A 21,435-nucleotide genomic window follows, 5' to 3' on the forward strand; every position below is an offset into this window, starting at 1 on the left:
AGGTCTGAACTTTCTGCCGTGGCCTCTGCCCACCAGAGCCTTCAGGGACTCAGCCTGGTGTGCGTCACTGCCCTCACCTCTGCTTGCTCACTGAGCCTGAGCCCCCTGACATTTTTTTCAATCCCTGAATTCACTAAACGACTCCGAACACTACCTCATTCTTTGTGTGGTTGACTCTTTGTCCCTTAGGTCTTATCCCTTACCACCCAATCTAAGCAGGTTTTCCTGTTATACTCATTCAGGCACCAAGTTTTCTCTCTCATGGCATGTATAAAATCATGTCATGATTTTTTATTTTATATTCATTTGGTTCTTGATTAATACCTGAATTCCTGCCTCCTCCAGTTATAATCCCCATGTCTTTTTAGTTCATTGCTGTATACTCAGACCCAGGCACAGTAAATCATCATTAATGTTGAATGACTAAAATATCTAATACCATAAACTTTCAAAACATTAATTTTCTCATCTGATAAATACAATATAGTGCCTTCCTCTGCTTTCCTTTTCTGTTTTGTGTCTCTTTCCACCTGAGGGTTTGACCTCCTCTCTGGCCCAGCTCCTAACTGCTTCCTCTGAGCCCATTTCAGCCCTTTACTTTTGGATTCCAACTTCCCATACTACCTGTTAAGTTACTGTGTGAAGTAAACAAGATTAAAATATTTAAAATAGCACTATGCTTGACCAAGTTTCAACATAGGGCAATATCTACAGCAATGGTATGATCACCAAACATTCATTAAGAGCACTGTATGTGTGAGACATTGCTAATGTTTGTAAAACATATTTTTAAAAGATAGCTTTGTTAAACTTTTGTTTTACCTTATCTTTACTGTTTTATTACTATTAACATTGGTCTTCACATCTCAGAAATTAAAATGTAGAATTCCAGCAGTGATTCCATGCTTTTAAATGGGACCTTGATATAAATGAGCCTCAATTTTGTAATGCCACACTTATTAGAGCCATGATGTGCATTCAAAAGGGTAATTACTTTGGGTAGTCATTTCCTAGACTGCATTCCCCACCCCCTCAACCAGCTGGCATTGAGAAGGAAGCACTGCTTTCCTCACTGCACACAATGAATCTCTAAAATCCCGTTATCCCCAACCTCCACATGCTTCCTTTTGAAGTCTCTTAAAAAAAAAAAAAAACGCCTTTCAAGACAGTCCTAAAATTAATTTCTAATCTCATTTCACCCATATAGTATAAAAATGAGATGATGGGTAGGAAGTGGGATGGCCCTAGAATATGATTTTCTTACCCCTGGAATTCTTTTTTTTTTTATTAGTTGGAGGCTAATTACTTTAAATATTGTAGTGGGTTTTGTCATACATTGACATGAATCAGCCATGGATATACATGTATTCCCCATCCCGATCCCCCCTCCCACCTCCCTCTCCACCCAATCCCTGGAATTCTGTGATATTTGTGGGAAAGCCTGGTAAAGTTTGCATGGGTGGGTAGACATACTTCTTCAAAAATACTCTGAGGTAAAGTTAGATTTAAATCTATTTTGATGTCCAGAGAATAGAGAAATGTTAATTTGGTCATTCCAGTTCTTTTTCTTTCGTCTGTTCGTAATGTCTATAGTAGTTTCCACGAACTTCTCAAGACCGGCATCCTTCTAAACTCTGATCTTCTGTTAGAATCCTCCTCCGCTCTTCTTTTCTGCTTTCTGTCTCTTTCCACCTGAGGGTTTGACCTCCTCTCTGGCCCAGCTCTGAACTGCTTCCTCTGAGCCCACTGCTCTCCTTTACTTTGGGATTCCACCTTCCTGTGCTCCTCTGCTTCTTTTAGCATTCTTTCTACCACCTTGAATTAACTGACATTTTGTCCCTGAGAATGACACCTTCCCTGTTACCTGTTCCACCTCTTACGGTCACTGTTTGATGAAACTGGAAGAGGGGTGTGGAATAGAGAGAGTTTCAGAACAGATTCCCTGCCCCTGAAAGAGCTTTTCTTGACTATGTTTTTTCCCGCTGCTATTCAAAGTCCTTTCTTTTGAAGTTCTTATATTACATCAGCATCGTCTGATTACATCATTGTCTCCTTCTTCATCTCCAGTATACTTCCCCATCTTCCTTAAGACTTGTTTTAAAGCCTTCCCTGCATACCAATCCTTTCCATCTCTGAGCGGTTGTTGCCTCCTTGCTGGTGACTCTTCCAAAATTGCAGTTTCTCAGTCACAGCCTTTAACTGCCATCGTCCTAGAGTCACAGCCACAACTTGGACCATGCCTCTTGTGCATCTTAGTTTTCTTTACTCCTGTTAAATATGCTCTCTGTCCTCATTGTATGTTCCTAACTCTATATCCCATCTCATTCCTGAGGTCAGTAAAATCTTCCTGTTATTCACTTCCTTTTTCTCTCTCTTGATCGATGAAGATCCCTTTACCTCTAAACTTCCTAAAGCGTCGACGTAATCATTATTTCTGTTTTCTTTATCTCTCATTATCCTGCCAACATCACAGAGGCTTTTTGCCTCCTTATCCTGCTGACAGTGCTTGAGGATCCCTGATGGTCTCCTTTTTTTCGTATTCAATTTCCTCTTCCAAGTTTATATTCCTGACTGCCTTTTGGACATCCTCCTTTTGAAAAATGTTTCTAGCTCCTTGATTTCATTATACTCAGTATTTTCTCATGATAATTTCCCCCCTTTGTAACTCATCTTTTTTTTTTTTTTGCTTTCATTCACCTCTTTCCTCTTCTACCTGTACAGAGGGTAGGTGTTCCTTTGTCTCTTTTCTCTCTGCTTGCTTTCTGTTGGCAATCTCACTCATCCTCTTAACTTTGGTAATAGCTGTCAGGCATGCATTCCCTTCCTTGATGCTGAGGCTCCGTCCCCACACCCTCGTTTCCAGCTTCCTGGTAGACATTTCCAGAGGAATAACAGAAAAGCACTTTAAACCTAAAGCGATTACTAGTTATCATCTAAATAGGGACACTATCGAAGGCAAAGGTGGAACTATTCACAGGCAGCCAGTGTAAACCTGTGTTGTGCATGTGGTCACCTATTGAAACTCATTCCTGTTATTTTCATCATTAGCAATTCCTCACCAGCATTTACTTACTCAGCTGAAAATTATCTTCAGATTCAGTTTTTATTCTTTCTTCAGTTTCCAGTTCCTGTAAGTTCTACCTTTCCCGTGTCTTTTGAATTGCACCTTGTTTTAAATTTCACTGTTCACACCTCTCGCCTGGAATATTGCATTGATGTCTAACTTATATTCTTACTCCCAGTTCCTCCTTTTTTTTAAATCCTTCATGCAATAGTCTTTATTTCTACAAAATGTTCCTAAAGCACATTGATTTTTTTATGCACTGCTTAACAATCATTGTCAGAGAATGTCATGAAGATGTCTCAGCTTGAAATTTAGCACAGTTAACACAGTTTAACATAAAACTTGTTCAGCTTCATCTCCTTCATGGACTCTTTGTTTCAGCTGGACTGTCGGCTTTCCCCAAACAGCTCCTTAATCAGTGGTCCTCAAACTCAGCAGAAACACCTTTGAAATGAAAAGTATATATAAATACTGGAAACCTGAGAGATTTAAATTTAGTAGGTCTATATTGAGGCCTGGCTAAGTTAATAAGGAGCCTCCCCAAGTGATTCTGACAAAAGCCAGCATTGAGAAGCACTGCCTCTGTTTTCCAGCCTTTGTGACTTTGTTCACCATTTTCTCTCCATAATCAATATCTGTTTTTCTTGATTTCTCCTTAAATACTTTCCTATCTTCCAATACCAGCCTTAGTTTTACCTCCTTCATGAGGTCTTCTTTGATCCATCCAGATGGATGTAACTGTTTTGTCTATACTGCAGTCACAGTAAACTTTCACTGGATTATTTTTTGTCTTAGGGTCTCTAGGCAGCACACTTCTTGAAGGTAAGGATCCTACTATTTTATAATATACAAGCCACTGGGTAAGGTCATTGGCTATTGAGAGTTTTTTTGCAGAGATGTTGAAGTTCTTAAGAACGTGATTAATAACCAAGAGTTATTATTATTTACTAATTTAACCCAAAATCCCAAAATGTAAAGTGCAGTAGTTTTAATTCCAACCCTATGATAAATTAAGATTTGCTAATCATGCTAAGAAGGAGAAAGGAATAGAATTTTAAATGCCACTACTGTTTTCAGGGACAGATGAGCTAATCTTAAAATTCAGTGGTGGATTGGTTCCCTTTTAACACCCACTTTTCAGGTGCTTTAAAGCATGTGGGTCTCTTTGGATTCCTCCTGAAAACTGTCATGTTGGCATATAGCTATAAAATGTGCTTTACTCAGAAAATTTGGTGAGTAAAACTGACTTTTTTACTAGTTCCTTTGGCACAGGGGAATACTTTAATAAATAGGCTTCATTGAAAGATAGAGCAATGTTGTTTTTAATAGGGAATGAGAGTGTAAGTATAGTGATTTAATGCAGGTACAAGTGCCTGCATCCAAAAACAAAGTTTTGATTTTTGTCAAACATTCAGCAGGGTAGTGATTTTTTTCCCTCATTTTTTTTTTTTTTTTTTTTGTAGCTTCCCCCATTGTATTCTTTTTAACTGTGTATGGTGTATATTCAGAATTTTTTCCTTTATTTTTCTTTGTTAGTACCTGATCAATAAAAGTTGTGAGCATTCAGAATAGATGCATACGTTTCTATTATATAATTAGTGTCCTTGAGGTAGAGATTTGTATTATTCATTGAAAGTATATATATATGTGTGTGTGTGTATATATATCAACAAAGTAGTTGTATTTCATAGCGAGCTTAGGTAAAAGAATAAACTTTTAGGTTTTCAATGTTTTACTTGCTAGTGTAAAATGTATTTCTGATTTATCCCAGGTAAAATAATCAAAACACATATATTCAGTTCAGTTCAGTCACTCAGTCGTGTTCAACTCTTTGTGACCCCCATGGACTGCATCACGCTAGGCGTTCCTGTCCATCACCAACTCCTAGAGCTTGCTCAAACTCATGTCCATCGAGTTGGTGATGCCATCCAACCATCTCATCCTCTGTCGTCCCCCTTTCCTCCTGCCTTCAATCTTTTCCAGCACTGGAGAAGGGAATGGCAAACCACTTCAGTATTCTTGCCTTGAGAATGCCATGAACAGTATGAAAAGGCAAAAAAAATGCATATATACATATAACACACAAATTTTCCTGTGCTTCTGAAAGATATATTAACTAGAAAACAGTTCTTGGCTTTTGACTTTTTATAAACTCACAGGTTTATAGGGACTTTATGGAACCATTCAGCCTTGCTCTGACTTCTGACAGAACTGTAGCTAGACTACTCAAAACCCCCTAAAGCAAAATCAGACTTCCTTCAGATACTGTTCATTATATTCAATGTTAATCACATTTTCTTTGCTGGGTTATTCCTAGAAAACAGCTACCCTTCTTAACAGTAAGTCAAAGGAGAAAGTACTGAGATACATTTGAAGATGGCAAGTGAATATTGGATGAGGATTTATAGGCAGTTGGAGGTAATTCTTAGCAGAGTAGTAGGAGCAGTCCTATCTCGCACACCACTGGGAGCACATGGCTCTTCGCTTGACCATAATGGTGTGTCCTACATGTTGTGACCACTGTACAGTTTCCAAGCACTCTGTCTCATTTATTCCTTACAACAGCCCTGAGAGGTGGGTGGTATTAACGGTCCCAGTATAGACAGTATAGACAAGGGCACTAAGCTAAGAAGAGTAAGTGGTTTGTTTTTACTTACCTAGTAAGTGGCAGGTCTGAGATTTTGGATCCTCTGATGCCAACTCACACTACCAAAAAGCTGTTTTAAAAAATAACATTTTTCAAAAACCACCCTAAAGTATCATCCAGGACAACAGCAGCAGTGTACAAAGACTGAAAGGTTACAAAAGCACATCTGAAGTTGTCTGTCAGAGTATTCCAGCAGACTGTTGGGATACTCGTTTATGTGTGAAACACTGAGCCATTGAAGTAAAATGATACACAAGCTCAAGATACTGCTGTCTTTTTATCTGTAGCCAACATTTATTTTTTTTGCCTAGAAAAATACATGGGGATATTTAGGACTACTGTGCTGGGCAATTTGCTACTTTAGTGATAGGAACATAATCTTGAAAAAGCAAACACGATTATTTTGTACTTTTTTTGTTTTATTCAGCAATAAGACCACAATTTTTCATATTTAAGGAAGTATGAAAAATTTGTCGAGTTTTAAAAGCTGAATACATGTAGCGTTGGATCAAGGCACATACAAGACTGGCCAAAGGGCGTACAATGCACTTTGGTTTTTTGTTGGGGAAAAAAAAAAAGTTATGGCAACGGAAAAGTGATGAGGTTTTAAACAAGTCATAGCTCACAATTCAGTAGGAAGCTGGGAAAAAAAAGGTTACAAGTTCATTACATAGTATCTGGAAAACCGTGACAGTAATGGGCAGTATTCTTGATCATTGTGAAAGTAAATTGAACATTTATGTACAGTGTTAAAACATTTCACATAAACCAGATCTAAATTTGATTTCTAGTATTTATTTTTCTTTTAAATTCTCACTTATTTAAAGTACTACTTTCTCTTCATTGTTGAGGGGAATTGCTTGTAGTTATACTACTCTTAAAATGTGTTTAAGCTTTTTTTAAACTTCCTTTATGATAAAAACATTGTAAACACTAACAAGTGTGTCTTTAAAGTTGACTTTTCAAAAATCAAGATAGTATAGGCAAAACCAAAATGGAATTGATACTTGTGTTTGTTACGCTATGTGAGTCTAAGTTTTCGTGTTTTTTCCTAAGTACAAGTTTCCCCCACTTGGAAGCACGCTTACATTATTGTTTTCGTGAAGTCCTTTATTATGGCATTAACAACAGCAGACTTCACCCTCCTTTTAGGCCAACTGATGTATTCAGTTTAGAAGATAATGTTTACTTTCTTAAGGAGGTCTAATTTACTTAGCATAAAAATGGAGCTATGCAGCAAGTCTGATATTGCCCATTACTTCACATATTTTGGTTATCAAATACCACTGGAATACAAATTTAATAGTTGGAACATTATTTCATAACTACTTTTTGAAATTTAATTTTTCTCATTCAGCCAGTTTTTTTTTTTTTTTTACATTTTATTAATACCAAAGTGAAAAATGGCCTGTGCTTATACTACAAGGATCTCATGTGAATGCAGTCCTGATTGTTCAACACAGCAAGAAAATTCACTTTCACAGTCAACAAGTCATCTTACTCAGTAGAACACAAAGTAAATGGTTTATAACTTCAATATTTGCAAGGAAAATACAGTACAAATTACTAAAAAATACTAAAATATAGAATTGTGTTCAGGCATCTCCACTACATCAATCGCAGCAGTAACCTGAAATTTGAAACTTTTAATAAAAAGTTCTTAAATATAAATTATATGGCAAATGTACAGTACATTGCTTTTCTCAGTCTCTTTTTCCAGTGTTTTGCAGTAGAACAGGGCTCCTACCATCACCTCCCTTAGGTTTAAAAACCGAAACATGGTCTGCTGCAAGTCCTCCTGCATCATGAATGTGAGTGATCCGAGTCTGGGATACCGCTGTCTCTATAGCTTCGGTTGCTACTGCTTTCACTGTGATTGTTTTTGTACAGATTCATTCCATTAGGAGGAAATATGGTGTGTATCACAAATTCCTCCTTTGAGATGGGTTCACTGCTTATGGGTAACATCTGAAAAGAAGTCTCCCTGATTTCCAGGATGGAGTTGTCCTTCTTGGTGCCGGCTTCCGCATAGTCGTCCTTTCTTCTCCGCCCTTTGCTGTACGCACAGTTCCGTGAGAAGAGGGATCCGTTCCTGTGAACGTACCAGCACACCAAAGCAAGCAGGGCGATGGTCACCAGGGCCACAGCCCCGCCAATGATGGCAGCCAATGGCAGATTGGGGTTTTTGTAAGGTTCTTTCTCTTGCTCTCGATTAAGGGTGGTTGTAGGGTTGTACATTCGAAGGGGTGCAGTTTCAGTCTCAATACAAACAGGAGTTTCATCAAATAGATAGAGGTTACTGGTTTCCATGGGAACCATGCAGACTCGATAGGGTGAATCAGGCTCCAGGGCTGTGACCAAGTATTCGCTGCGTTCTCCTGTTACAATTGTTTCAGTTATAGATCCAAACGCTGGGCTGTGGTCCAGTTTGAGCCAGCTGAGTCTTAAAGCAGTCATAGGTAGGACAAGTTTCCAAGAGATATGAATTGTGTCAGAGGTGACAGATTTCACAGTAATGATAATTGTTTTTCTTGCTGGAATCCCTGTGGTTCGCTGGTCCTTAGCGAGTTTGGGGTTCTTCGGGTCTGGTTGTTTGGTCACAGGAGCTGGCCACTGGCCTTGAGCAGGATGCACTGTATTGGGCGTCCCAGTGGTTATCTGAATGGTGCTTACAACCGGGTTGTCCTTACAATCAAACAGTTCCGCATTGAGGTCCTTGATAGCCATCCCTCGAACCTTTTCTGGAGCTTGGCACATGAGCCCACGCACGTTGACCTTCACAGGTAGTGATTGTAACCAGTCACGTACCCATTTCATCTTGCATCCACAATACCAGGGATTGTTTCGAAGAATCAATTGTGTTATGTTGTCCAAATCATCAAAGATACCCTGAGGTAAATTACTTAGGTTATTATTGGACATATCAAGTCTATACAGCTGCCTCAGATAAGAAAAAGCATTTGGGGGCACCCTATTGATATGGTTATCTTGAAGATAAAGCTTCCTCAGGTTTGTGCCTGGAAGGTTTACTGGTGCAGCAGTCAGGGAATTCCGTACCAGTGACAGTTCTGTTAAGTTGACTAGGTTGAAGAAAACTTTATCACCCAATCCATGGTTGTTCAGCAGGTTTCCATCCAAAACCAGGCGTTTTAGGCTAGTGAGGCCTTGAAGAGATGGTGATGAGATAGTGGATATGCGATTATCATCCAAACGGAGCTCCTCTATAGTCCTGGGCAAACCCCAGGGGATTGTGCTAAGGTGATTACGAGACAGGAAGAGCAGGCGGAGATAGTTACTGTCTCTGAATGCCCCCTCTTCAATGCTAACAGCTGAGACAGAGTTATCATCTAAATGTAATTCTTCCAGATAGGGAATTTTTGAAAGTGAATCATAAGTGATGGTCCTTATGTTATTTTCTTGCAGATGTAACTCTTTGACGTACTTTGGTAGGTTGGTAGGAAATTCATCTAAACTGTTGTGATATAGGTATATTCTTTCTACTTTCAGCAAGTTTTTCAAATCTGATGGAATCCCAGCATTATTTATTTGGTTGTTCTGAAGGTAGAGAGTTGTAGCATCCTCTGGTATTCCTGTTGGAATGGATGTCAGAAAGCGATCATTACAGTAAATGAAACCGGCATCACAGCGGCACACAGATGGACAGGGTTTAGCCATAACTGATAGCGGTGCCACCTGGAGGAACAGCCCAATTTTAGTCCCAATGAGGAAGACGCTCCAGGCTGGGCTGATCATGGTCAGCAGTGTTGAGGTCTTTACACAAGGTAGTTTCAGAGCCCTAAAGTGGAGTGAGTTTAAAAAAAAAAAAAGCAACAGAAAACCATCAGACCAGCATACTTAAAATAGTATTCAAAATAGATGTGAACATTGAAACATCTAATAATCATTTTTATTAATTTTTTCTTGCATCCTGAGTTTTTTTTTTTTTTTTTTGCATGCTAGCTAAGATGAACATAATCATACAATATTTTTACCTTAAATATTTCTGGTATTAAGAAGTATTTTGTGCCAAATCTATTTAACTTTGAAAGTTTAATATAGTTTTATTGAATGTTTTAAACCATTCTCATAGCACTTTTATGTTAATTTTGTGACAATTGGCCAAGCTTGTCAGATTTCTAATTTTTCCTTAATATTCATAATGAATTGACACATAGGAATATGATTTGTTATATTTAAAGATAATCATGTTACTATTCTTAAAAACCAAAAATTTATATCTGCTTTTTACATGGTAAGCTGTACAAGTACAGAAATCTGTAATAAAAAGATCTATTCTCATACTATGTAATAATTACACACCTCTGGAGATCCTGAATCCCAGTTAAGTCAATTGTTTGCTTTTATTATTGATGTTATTTTTCTTTGATTAGGCATTTCTAGCACGAAAATAAGAAGGGATTGTTTTCATTTACTTTTGGGAAGGAATGATTTATATAACTAATACATCTGTCTTATCTAAGTGGAAAATTCCATTTCATGTTAAACTAACTCTTTTTTTCCTATTTTACTGTATGTTTTGTACTACATGGTATAATGGCTTTATGAACATTTTTCATTATATTCTAGCTCATAACATGTTTTCACAATGCATTTATCTTTCTTCAAGTTCTAATCTAAAATATGATTCCCCTTTCTCCATGGGTGGAGAATTATAGATTTATACTTATCTAGTGTGTAATATAATTTCTTCTGCACCTTTAGGTATTAATTAGCCTTTATAATTTCAGGCATGAAAATAAGACTTTAATATTTTTCCTACCTTATTGAACGATGTGAGTAAATTTTGCGTGAGTGAAAATCCAATGCACATATATTATTTTCCTGGTGAGGGGCTGGGACTTATAAACTCTTGTTTAGTCCTTGGAAATGTTCTTCACTGTTTATTCAAGTAATTCTATGCCGCACACACCTCCAGATCAGGCTTGCTGTTGTCAATGAACATTCCAGCTGCGGTTCAGCATGGTGGGCAAGCTCATTAAAGTAGGGACCAGAAACAATTCAGTTTCCTGTTACTATGTAGAACACATGGCTTCCTATTTTTTTTCCTTTCTTATAGAGTTTCTGTGTGAAGGTTCCTTTTGTGTAGCTTAATTCCCTTAGTGGAAATTGCTCTCTTTGAAATTCTTATTGGCTCTTCTGTTCAATGTGGTCAGAGATAGTAACTTCAGATCCTCATGAAGAAAGCCATTCATGATGCTAAGGCCTGTATAGTAATAGGTTTTTCAGGCAGTTACCCCCCACCTTTATTCCCATCCAGGATTATCCAAGTATAAACTTTGTACAGTAGCTACATCCTGAGGTATGATTACCTGCTGTGAAATAGCTATTTCCAGCTTTTGCTTCTTGCTGCTTTCTCAGAATATCTGGAGCAGTCACAGGTTATGCAAGAACAGATATTCTTTCAAGAGGTAAAGAAAACTTAATGCAAATATTCTTCATGGGAAAAATGGAAGCATACTAGATTTCCTTTATATTTCTGTTCCTTGAAATACACTGGACCTGAGCAGCTCCTGTGAAAGTAAAATGTTTTAATCAGCTATTAACAAAGAACTTTAACATACTAGAGACATTTCCTAGAAATTTAGCTTCAATTCTTTCTTTAGGCAACACCTTTCATCATAGTAGTGGTTGAAAAGGGATAAGATGACCTCTTTGTCTTTTATTTCCCATTTTGCTATATAAATAAAGTGGGAGCCAAAGTTGAGTTTGTCACAAACTAATTTCAGTTGTTAACTGACTGCTAGTGCGACTTTGAATTAAACACAGAAGCGAAGCTTTATGCAAGAGACAGTAAGCCTCTTCTGTGGGTTTTGAATGCAGATCAGGTCAGTCTTTAAAATTTCACTTTCATATCTTATATAAAATGATAAAGTGTGCAAAAGGAAGAAAATAAGTACTTGAAAGAGGTAAGCAAAGCCACAACTAGGATTTTTTTAATGAAATGCCATAACTTCTTAGATATTTCTGAACATAGTTTTACAAAGTCATATAGTCTGCGATTTAAAGAGTTGAAAAGGGTTTGCTTTAGAAGTTTTCTTTGATTTGCCCAGTGTCTTGTTTAATTCTTCCTGCAGGCCTCACTTTTCCCTATTGTGGAATGTGGGCACTACAACCTTCCTCCTTAGTACTATTTTTAAAGGCTAGTTGATGATCTTGAAACTCTAGTTACTAAGGTATTCTTGGCCAAAGGCAGTGTAGAAGTTCAAGTCATAATATTTTTTGAGAAGAATACAATTTTTAACAAACTAAACTTGAGAAACTGTATTTGAACAGAAAGGACACTATTTCAGTCCGTCTTCTTGTAATGACTGTTAGGAAAGCTTGTCAAAACCTGACAAGGCATTTCTATCTTAGTGCAAACAGGAACATGTCAGTTTCCAAAAATTATCTTTTTAACTTCTGAAAGAGGCTTACATCTTGACCAAAGAGACTCATGATTTTAAGGATGACTGTTTTGTCCATTATCTAATATGCATGAAGATTTTGGGGGGTGGACAGGGAAGTGGGTAGTTTCAGTATCTGTTACATAAAGTTATGTATTCAGGGACTTTCTATACAAGTAAGGTACATTAGGGTATCATGGAAAAATTTGACCCTAAAAGTAGACGCGATTTGTTTCTCCCTCAGTAATTACCTTGCATCCAACAAGGATAGCATCTGTTCCAGAATTCAAACAGTACTCAAAGTGAATTTTAAATAAGACCAAGATTTGTGTTTCTGGCTCTCATTGAAAATTCAGATTCTTTTAGTTTGTCACCAGGTATCAACACTATCATAGACTGAATTAATAGAAGTAAACTGAAAAAACGTCACAGATACAATTAATTTATTATTTAGGAAACCTGAAGTAAAAATAGCAGTCAGCAGATGGATAAAGTAGTCTCTAGTGAATATTGCAAAGTGCCCACAGAGGAAAGTTTAAGTGATGTATTGCTTAATGTTAGGTTTTACAAGTAATGCCTTTAGGGATTTGCTCATTATTGTTGAATTTCAGTGGAGTATTTTCTTGAAAACTTGCTTTCTTGTGAAAGCAATGTGAAATGTGAATGTGAAAATGGAAAACCAAGCTGTGAAATTAATAATTACAATGTTACTTTAAAAAGTATCTTCTGTTAAATGTTTTCTAAGCTTGAAAATTATTCAACATATAAAACAATTTGGTAAATTTAAGAAAAAAAATTAAAGCAATTTAGGAAACAGTTTTGTTAAAATGCATTAAAAACTAATTAAAACCATTATAAAAATCGCACAGAGAACCTGCTTAAACTGTTGCCAATAGCCGGGCATTTCTCCTACACCAGGACAGACTTTAAAGTTGAGAAAATGAATCTGATGAATGGAAGTTAAAAATTGTTGGTCAGCCTAGAGTATGTACAAGGTGATGATCATAATGATAACCAGAGATACAGCTGGTAGCTGAAGTGTAAGTATTTTACCAATTCAAAATCCCATATGTATTGGTTTCACATTTTCAAATCAGAGAAAGAAAAAAATATTCTCCACTGGTAAGAAAAGGAAGACGGCTTTATGCTGTTTGTTTTGCTTTACATGTGTGGAGCTGCTTCCTCTGCTCTATTTGATGTGCAAACTCACATGGCCATGAATTCAATGGTGGTAATAACCTGGGATTAACAGAAAGCCTAAAATCTCATTCAGTTCTTGGAAAATGCCATTCTCTTCTCCCCAGATTGCATTAAAACAAAAGGCAAAAATAGAAAACATATTTCTCTGGAGAGGATACTGTTTCAAAAATGAAGATTCCTTCACAAGTTCCTACTCCCTTTACTTAAACAGTCCAATGCACGCGTGATTGTGTTTCATATCTTATGTCTTCTCTTGCCTTTTTATATTTAAAAACTATAGTGCTAAAGAGGTTTGTTTTATTTTGCATATTAGAGGCTGTAATGGTCTTTCCATCTGAAATAAGCAGTTCTGCTTCTATGTTTAGACTTCCCTCTTTCTGAGCTGGTTCTACATATTCATGCATATAGAGACATTGTAGTTGCATGTGACTGATGAAAAAAAAAAATGACCCCCACTGGCACGAACACTGTGGCCAGGTTTCCACAACATCGACTTCAGAGGCTTTATGTCTGCCTAGGCTTGAAAAAGGCCATTACTTCTGAACAAAAAGGAATCAATCTTTTAGAAAAATATTGTTAATGGGGTAACTTGGGGGAAAGCATAAGTGGAGCCCTGCTTACTTAAAGGAATGTTTAAAGTTAAAAAAGAAAATCATATCCTTACTTAAGTATATAGCATTTAGAACTGTAGCAAAAAGAAAAACATAATCACCGTACTGGTAAATTAAACTTATAATATGGATCTTCCTATCAGTTTCTTTTTATAAATTAAAAAATATGGAATTTAAAAAAATGCATTTATAGTGTAATCACATCCATGAAAAGTTACCAGTTGATTTCCATGATACACTTAAAAGAAGTATGTAAATAGATAAGGATGCTATCATTTTGAGATATTTTAAGAAAACGAATATAATTGAACAAGTTGTATCTGAATAGAATACTGGTATTTATAGTCAAGAACATGAGGCAGTCTATATGTTTATATGACTCCTTCTCTGCTACTATTTTGGAGGTGGGAAATGTTTGGTATTTCTTATGTTTTGATCACTTAGATTAAGATTATATGTTGATAGTGCTAACTTCCTAAATCCTTTATTTGTCCCTTTGATTTAAATTGATTTTTGATATGAAATCATCGCTCTAAAATAAAATCTTAAATTGAGTAGAGAGTTTGGAGATTTTAGTTTGTTTTTCATGATTTGCCTCACATCATGGTCTCTAAACTATCCAGGGGCTTTTAAATATATTAAATTTAAAAGTGGAAAAGTATGTAGAACTTTTAATTGAAGTTAACTGCATTATTTTGAGTAAAACCTTGAGACTGAAGAAAACACATGATTGCTCAAATTTATCCAAGTCTGTGAATATTTCTGGGTACACTGAATTTTTTTTTCTTTTTTTGGGGTGTACACTGAAATTTATACAATCATAATTTAGAGTATTAGGAAAGTAATTTATTTATGAGGGCTTAAACTGCTGCTAGAAAGCTCTACAAAATGATCAACCTCTGAATGTTAAGTCTTTGCAACGACAAATAGTATTTCAAATAAACTATGTGTATGGTTAAACTGAAAAACTGGAGTATATCAGGTTAGTTGGTAGTGACAGCAAAATGCTTTCTAAGCAGTCTGTCTGGTAGTTAAATTTTCCACGATCATCAGATTTCAGGAAAGTTCCAATTCTTTTGTTTAATGCCAGGCAAGCAGAAGGACCTCTAACTCTCCTCTTGAGAGTCATGAAGTCTGAAGGGTTTGCTGAGAGGGAGAGAAGCAAGTGTGCCTTTCCTGACTTGGTTTTACCCAGACTATATTCTAGCCTAGAAAGTTTGTTTCTTTTATGCAAATAGGGGATGGAAGTTCCAAAGCAAAGGATTTTCACTTTCTCCTTTTATGTTACAGGTTCTTTTCCCCAGTAGGTTTGTGATAAATGAATCTAATTCTGCTTCATTTATTTTGGCTTGTAAAGTTAAATCAAGCATCCTTAAAACAAAAAGGGAAACTGGGATATTATCTTTCATCATAGTGAAGCCTGCTTCTTTATATGATATTAAGCCAAACTAAATAAGTTAGAGAACCATGGCTTATAAGAATGAATAAGAGATTAATTTAGAGGTTGGTAAAGGTGAGCAGCTGAGAGCTTGGGGCAGGGAACAAGCTTTAAGTTTGCATTGACTTTTAGGCAATTGCAATTAAAATTACGCTTATCCTTTTTAAACTGCAAACATTTTCCCACTGCGAGCCTGATATTCCTTCTTCAGTGTGGTGAGTACAATTTGGTTGATATGCTTTAAGTTTCTAATAGTCAAGTTTCCATACTCTAGTACAACAAATATATAGGTTTGCTGTGTGCCACACACTGGGCTGGAAGATAACATCCATAATCATAAAAAACATCATTTTTTTTTCCATGTCAGAGTTGAGTATAATTGCTGATTTAAACCATTGAAGAGGAGGAAAATCATCAACACATAAACTGATCAATCCACAGTTCAGTGGTGCACTTTAAAAATGGGGTTTAACCAAATGTGGTCTCTGGGTTTTCTTTTCAAAGTTGCCACGGTAACTTGTGCACATGAAAAGTGAAAGAATAAAGAACAAAAGCTGTCATTGTCTCATCAGAGAGAGCAATTTCTCCTTTCTTGCATTTAAGCAGACTAATACCTGGAGAGAGCTTTTTATGCATTCCTGACACTTGATTTGGGGGGCTAGGAAAGAGATTATGCATATGTTAAACAAGTGCAACTTTAGCTGCTGCTTAAATTATGTTTTGTTCTTTTTTACTTAAAATCTGTTTTCTCTAGCTCTCTTGTCAACAGACATCAAAGTCCTGAAACCAGCTCTCCTACGCAATATAAACATGGCTTTCACTTTGTTTTTTTTTAATGTGATGTTTTACCAAAGTTAGTGATGTTGATCTGCATTCTGAAACTGCAAAATGCTTTCTGAAATATATATTTCTGTTTTGGTTCTTAAGAGGCAGAAGGCTTTTTCCAGGAGACATTTACAGACCATCTCTTAGTTAGAAATGTGTTTGTTGACTTGTGATAAGTTTTTGAAATGGTGGACTGTTCGAAAGAGTTGACAAAAGGTCCTTTTTATGCTCTGAAGAGAAAACTGCACTTTGGAGAATTAATACTGCTGAGAGATTTACTGTAGAGTTTTTGCCCGCTGGGGGGTGGTACACTCTACCAGAACACAGCTTTCAGAAGCCGCAAGTCAGATGTTGGCTGCTGCCGGCCAGTTTTCCTCTGGTTTAATTACAACAAAGCCTCCCGTTGAGAACAGTGAAGGCCTCTGGGGCACAAGGTGGGGGTGGGAGGGAAGGGGGACTGAGGGGAAAGGAGGGCAGAAACTACAACCTTTGAAAAATTTATTGAATCTTATTTCCCTTGTTAGCTTCATTTATGCTGGCCTTCATTTGACTTTCAGCAATTAGTTACAATGCTATTACAATAAACTGGTTGAATAAAAGAATATTTAAGGGGGTTTATTCAGAATTTTTAAGTTAGTCTTGGATCTTGGCATTAAACACATTCTTTGTTATGTAGCCCACCCACCTTAAAAATAGGGGGAAAAGTTAACCACTGAAATGGCTAGTTTTAAACCTTTTTTTTTTCAGATAAGCAGATTTAATCTAATATTGATATGAACACTGGCATATCAAGAATAAAAACATAAAGAAGAAACATTCATATAATATTAATGCAAGGCAAGTCCTCTGCTACTGATTTTTGTTGGGTTTAAAATTGTTCAAAATAATCCAGAAAGAGGAGGAAGCCTTAGGGTGTGTGGCCAAGAAAAGCAGAGACAAATCTGTCTGTAGTACACTTGTGTGTTTAAAGCTGATAATTGTATTTTTCATCTGGAGACACTGACTGTTCATTAGGGTCTTATGTCCCTAGGCAAGAGATGCTGAACGTAATTGGAGTTTCTATTTGATTGGGCAATATAGGCTAGAGAAGAAACTGGGGTAAAGATAATTAATAGCTTGCTAACAAAGTCTGACAGCCACAAGATTTCAACCAAATTTATTTCACACCGCTTCATTTAGCTTTGAAAAAGTTTTGATAGAATTGGAGGTTCCTTAATTAACACTTGGAAGCAAAAGAAACATACCTTCTATTTTACTGCCACATTGAGTTAACGACAAATTTTCTGTTTTTCTTCTTTTTGGAAAAAACTTTACTTGCTGCCCAGTTATATATTTCACAGATGTTAATGTTTAGGAAGTGTTTAATTGGGCATTTTGAACCTAAGCATAATCGATTTAAAATGGGGGGGTGATGAAAAGCTCAATTAATAGCATAGTATTATACAGCACAATTAATAACTGATAATTAGTATTATACAGTATTATATACAATATTAATGAATTCATTATGTTTATTCATTCAATAATATCTTTGCTGAATCTTGGGCTTGATATATTTTTGGCAGTATTCTATTTAAAAAAGAAATTAGATGTGATTTTCCTGTTTAAATACATGCAATCATGTTTTTGTAACCCTGTTTTTTATTTCAGGCTAATTAATATATCTAGATACGTGTGTTTGTGTGTGTGTGTACATTGTATACACACATATATCTGCAAACTAAGTGGCATATCTCTGATTTAATCTTCTTACAGATTAAAACCTGGCAAATTATTATTAATATTGGTAGTAGCGGTAACATTAATATTTTGTAGTACTTTTAAAAGGTTCATTTCTTTCTTTCATCATTTCAAAAGAGATGGGTATCAGTCATCTGTCACTTTGAGGTCCTGTCTGAAAACAAATTCATTCTTTATGTTTATGCTGGTTAGGATATTCCTGTGTGATTGGGGATAAATGAAAGGCATAGCTTCAGCCTATGCACTATTATAGTGTCTTTATTCATATTGTTTCCTGCTAATGAGGGAACATATGTGTGCATTTTAGAGCTGATAAATTTATTAAGAAAATTTAAAATAGCTAATTGTTAAAACCGTTAGAGAATTTGGTTCTATAATTGGCACATATCAAGGCTTTTTTCTTCTTTTTCATTCTCAGGAGGTAAATAACAATCAAAGCCCCAGATGTTGAGAAAATATAGGCCTGTTGCACTCTTTACTTCTATGCAACCATTTTGTTTCAGATCTAATTCACTGAAAAAAAATTTTTTTGAGTAGATACATTTAGGTAGTTTTTGAAAGCTTTGTGGTATGAAAATATTTCTTTCAATGTAAGATTTTCCTATTACAAGTTGTAAGTGAATGGATACTCTTGAGTATCCCACTTCATGAGGCTCTACTCATTTTTCCCCCTGCCACCCTGAAATCCCTGCATACATCAGGCTTAGCTTCCAGGCTGAGCTTTGTTAGTTTTTCTGAGTAGACTTTGCCAATTACTATGCTAGTCACATACCACATTTGCCCAAGCAATGGATTTTGGCGTTCTGCTGGATAGGGGATATGGTTTGTAAGAGAGTTTCCCCCTCCTCTGACTTGATTCACTAGTTGAGATTTGCAAGCCTGGAATGCTTGAAGCAGCTCTGGCAGGATAGCAGTGCAAGCTTTAAAATCTAGGTGTAGCTGTTAATCCTTACAGAGGCACATCAGTCTCCAGGAGGAGCTGGGCTAGCTGTGAGCACGATGTATGCTTTTCATGTACTGCGTACTCATGGGCTGAGGGGTTATTGATTTTCCTTCAGAGTTGTAAAAACAGCAATTGGTGATCATACCACACATACAGTACATGCCAAGTTAGCTGGACCTTTTGCTTTCTCTCTGTGGAAAAAATCTGCCTTGTGTTAACATTAACTTCCCAGCTTATCGTTTTCCATAAGCCTCTTTTCAAGTAGCAACCACACGAGACATAAGATAGCCGCTTATCGTTATTTTTTTTTCTTTAATGAAAGAAAGGTTTCAAGAAACTTCTTGCATTTGGCTGTAAGAGTCCAATTATTCCTTGCTGGCTTGCACGCACACACACTGCTCGTCCTGGTGACAGAGCAAACGTCCGTATCTGGACGCCTCATGATACCAAGCCATTCCTTTCTAGAGAGTAAAACCGAGCAAACTTTCTGGGACAATCATAAGGAGAAACAGGGGAAACACTTACCAGGAAGACGAGAAAAAGCAATTCCATATATCCTGTGCTCTAGCTGTAATTCCACTGCCCGGGAACTGGAGTAATAACCCTCCCCCTCTGCCCAGCTCGCAGTCCAGTCCACACAAAGCCCACGGCAGCCGCAGGCTGAGCCGGTCCCGTTCGGGTCAGTCCTCCACCGAGGAGCAAGTAGGGGCCAGCATTTCAGTTTGCTGCACAGCCCACCTCCAAGTCTGAAGTTAAAGCCTCACCTCGCAGTGGTTGAAGAAGGGGGTGATGTCATAGATGGGCAGGACTTCGCTGAGCTGGCGCTCAGTGAGGTAACTCGAGGATCAGACAGATGAGCTTTGCCAACGCTAGAGGGAGTGAGAGCAGCCGGAATGAGGTGCTTGGCCTGGCAGGGCTGGGATGCCACTGGTTGGTAGGTGGCCCTTGGGAATCGCAGCCTCTGCTGAAGTTGACTACATACAGCAGGGTGGTGGTAGCAAGCTTATGAAAAATGCCAGACTGCTAGAAGACTATGTGTTACAAGAGACATGGGTTCTTTTTATTTCTAAGCCATCTGTATTAGAAAGGAGTTAAGCAAAATCATATTTTCATTGTTCACTAGTTACAATAATGTTATAAATGTGAAGGCTAGTAACCCCAACAATGAATATTTATTCAACAAGTGAATAGAAAGCAGGTTCAAATAATTAACTGATTGATTTAAGGGAAGGAAACAGGAATTCCACAAGGGTAAAAGAAAAAAGAAAAGGTAACCATTTTTTTTTTCCTGGAGGTAATGAGTAAGTTTTTGTTTGTATGTGTTGGTTTTAGGAAGTGAAACTATTTATCACATACTCCCCAAGTTATTTGTACATCTCTTTAGAGCCTAGTAGATAGATTTTTCATATTTAAAGGGACTCTTCCTAAAATAAAAAGGTTTTGAAAAATTAAAGAGTAGATTTCTTTCTGATATGTTTTTGCTTTGAACATGAGTCAAGATACAAACTTAAGATGCAAACATAGAAGAAAGAAACCTTTCAGAAATAGTTTTACTTGTATTTAAATAGCTGTATTTTAATTTATGTATATGAGCAAACACTGGGCAATGCAATATCTAATTAGCAGAGTTATAGACTTCCTATTTTCAATTTTGATTTTCATAGACTGATTTCTACTGTTAGAACAACAGTTGCTTTAGGCCCATACGTTTTCCACTAAGTGAATTTCTTTTTTAATGTCATTGGGAAGAATTTTGCTTTTATATTTACCTTGAGGGCAATATCCTTAAACTAATATTATCTGCTTTATTCTCAGAGGTTCTCCTTTGTGCTTTTTAAAAGTTTCTATGAGTGTTTCTGAAGGAGGCTAGCTAAATTGTCTTTCCCAGGAGTATTTGATTATGGTCTCTTCATTAGTTTCATTTAGTTTATCTATTTACATGCCTCTTTGATAGCAGTTTGGCCTTCTGAGTTCTTCTCCAAGAATGAATGATATCACAGTAGAAGGTAAACTCTTGATAAGAGGTATATTGACCTCTATTGTTCTATGATTGCACTGTTATTGGCCTCTGAGGGCAGACCCAATAAATATGGGAGGTTTAGAATTCTAATGTTTGTTGAAAAGCCAATTTCTTAGAAATGTTAGGTAGCAAAAGTTGAATTGAGATGCAGCTGCTGGATGTTTAGAGGAAAGAGAGGTGGCACTAAAGATAATCTCTCAGCTAAAGGATGGATTTCTTTTTCTGTTATTACAAAATAAACACATGGGTTAAACTCTTTTATGAAATAATTCTTCCTAGAAGCTATTTTCAGTTGGGAGTTGATTATATTTAAAAAAACTTTTTGCCTAGCCAGATTCCTATGGTTTTATAGTCATGTTTAATCAGTTTTGACTCCATTCAGGCAGACCTTAAACAGAAAAGAAAGATAAATGGACAGTTTTGGTAATCAGTATCCAAAAGAAGGTACACTGGCCTGGGAGTTAGGAAATCTGAGGTTTCCATTCCCTCGTCCGCCATTCAGAATATGACTTACTATGTGCTCTGGGCTTTGGTTCACCACAT

The 21,435-nt window shown here is 36.7% G+C and overlaps 2 protein-coding genes across 7 annotated transcripts in view; one reads left to right on the forward strand and one right to left on the reverse strand.

Annotated features, from left to right (window-relative positions):
- Nucleotides 1-21,435, forward strand: part of MACROD2 (mono-ADP ribosylhydrolase 2) — a 2,170,814-nt gene that overhangs the window by 328,737 nt on the left and 1,820,642 nt on the right. The window lies entirely within an intron of this gene.
- On the reverse strand, nucleotides 5,982-19,660 carry FLRT3 (fibronectin leucine rich transmembrane protein 3). Of its 3 annotated transcripts, none has more exons than XM_020908791.2 (3): nucleotides 19,398-19,660; nucleotides 11,042-11,242; nucleotides 5,982-9,507 (listed from the first exon to the last, which is right to left on the reverse strand). In XM_020908791.2, the coding sequence occupies exon 3, from the start codon at nucleotides 9,462-9,464 to the stop codon at nucleotides 7,515-7,517; it is 1,950 nt and encodes a 649-aa protein (XP_020764450.1). In that variant the 5' UTR covers nucleotides 9,465-9,507; nucleotides 11,042-11,242; nucleotides 19,398-19,660; the 3' UTR covers nucleotides 5,982-7,514. The 3 variants fall into 3 exon arrangements, with proteins under 3 accessions (XP_020764450.1, XP_070328008.1, XP_020764451.1); XM_070471907.1 differs by having other exon boundaries at nucleotides 10,492-11,242; XM_020908792.2 differs by lacking the exon at nucleotides 11,042-11,242.

This window comes from Odocoileus virginianus, chromosome 9 (assembly GCF_023699985.2).
Source record: "Odocoileus virginianus isolate 20LAN1187 ecotype Illinois chromosome 9, Ovbor_1.2, whole genome shotgun sequence".
Taxonomy (NCBI): domain Eukaryota; kingdom Metazoa; phylum Chordata; class Mammalia; order Artiodactyla; family Cervidae; genus Odocoileus; species Odocoileus virginianus.

Excerpts from the sequence above, each read along its gene's own strand:
- FLRT3 (XM_020908792.2), bottom strand. The coding sequence starts at position 9,464 with ATGATCAGCCCAGCCTGGAGCGTCTTCCTCATTGGGACTAAAATTGGG.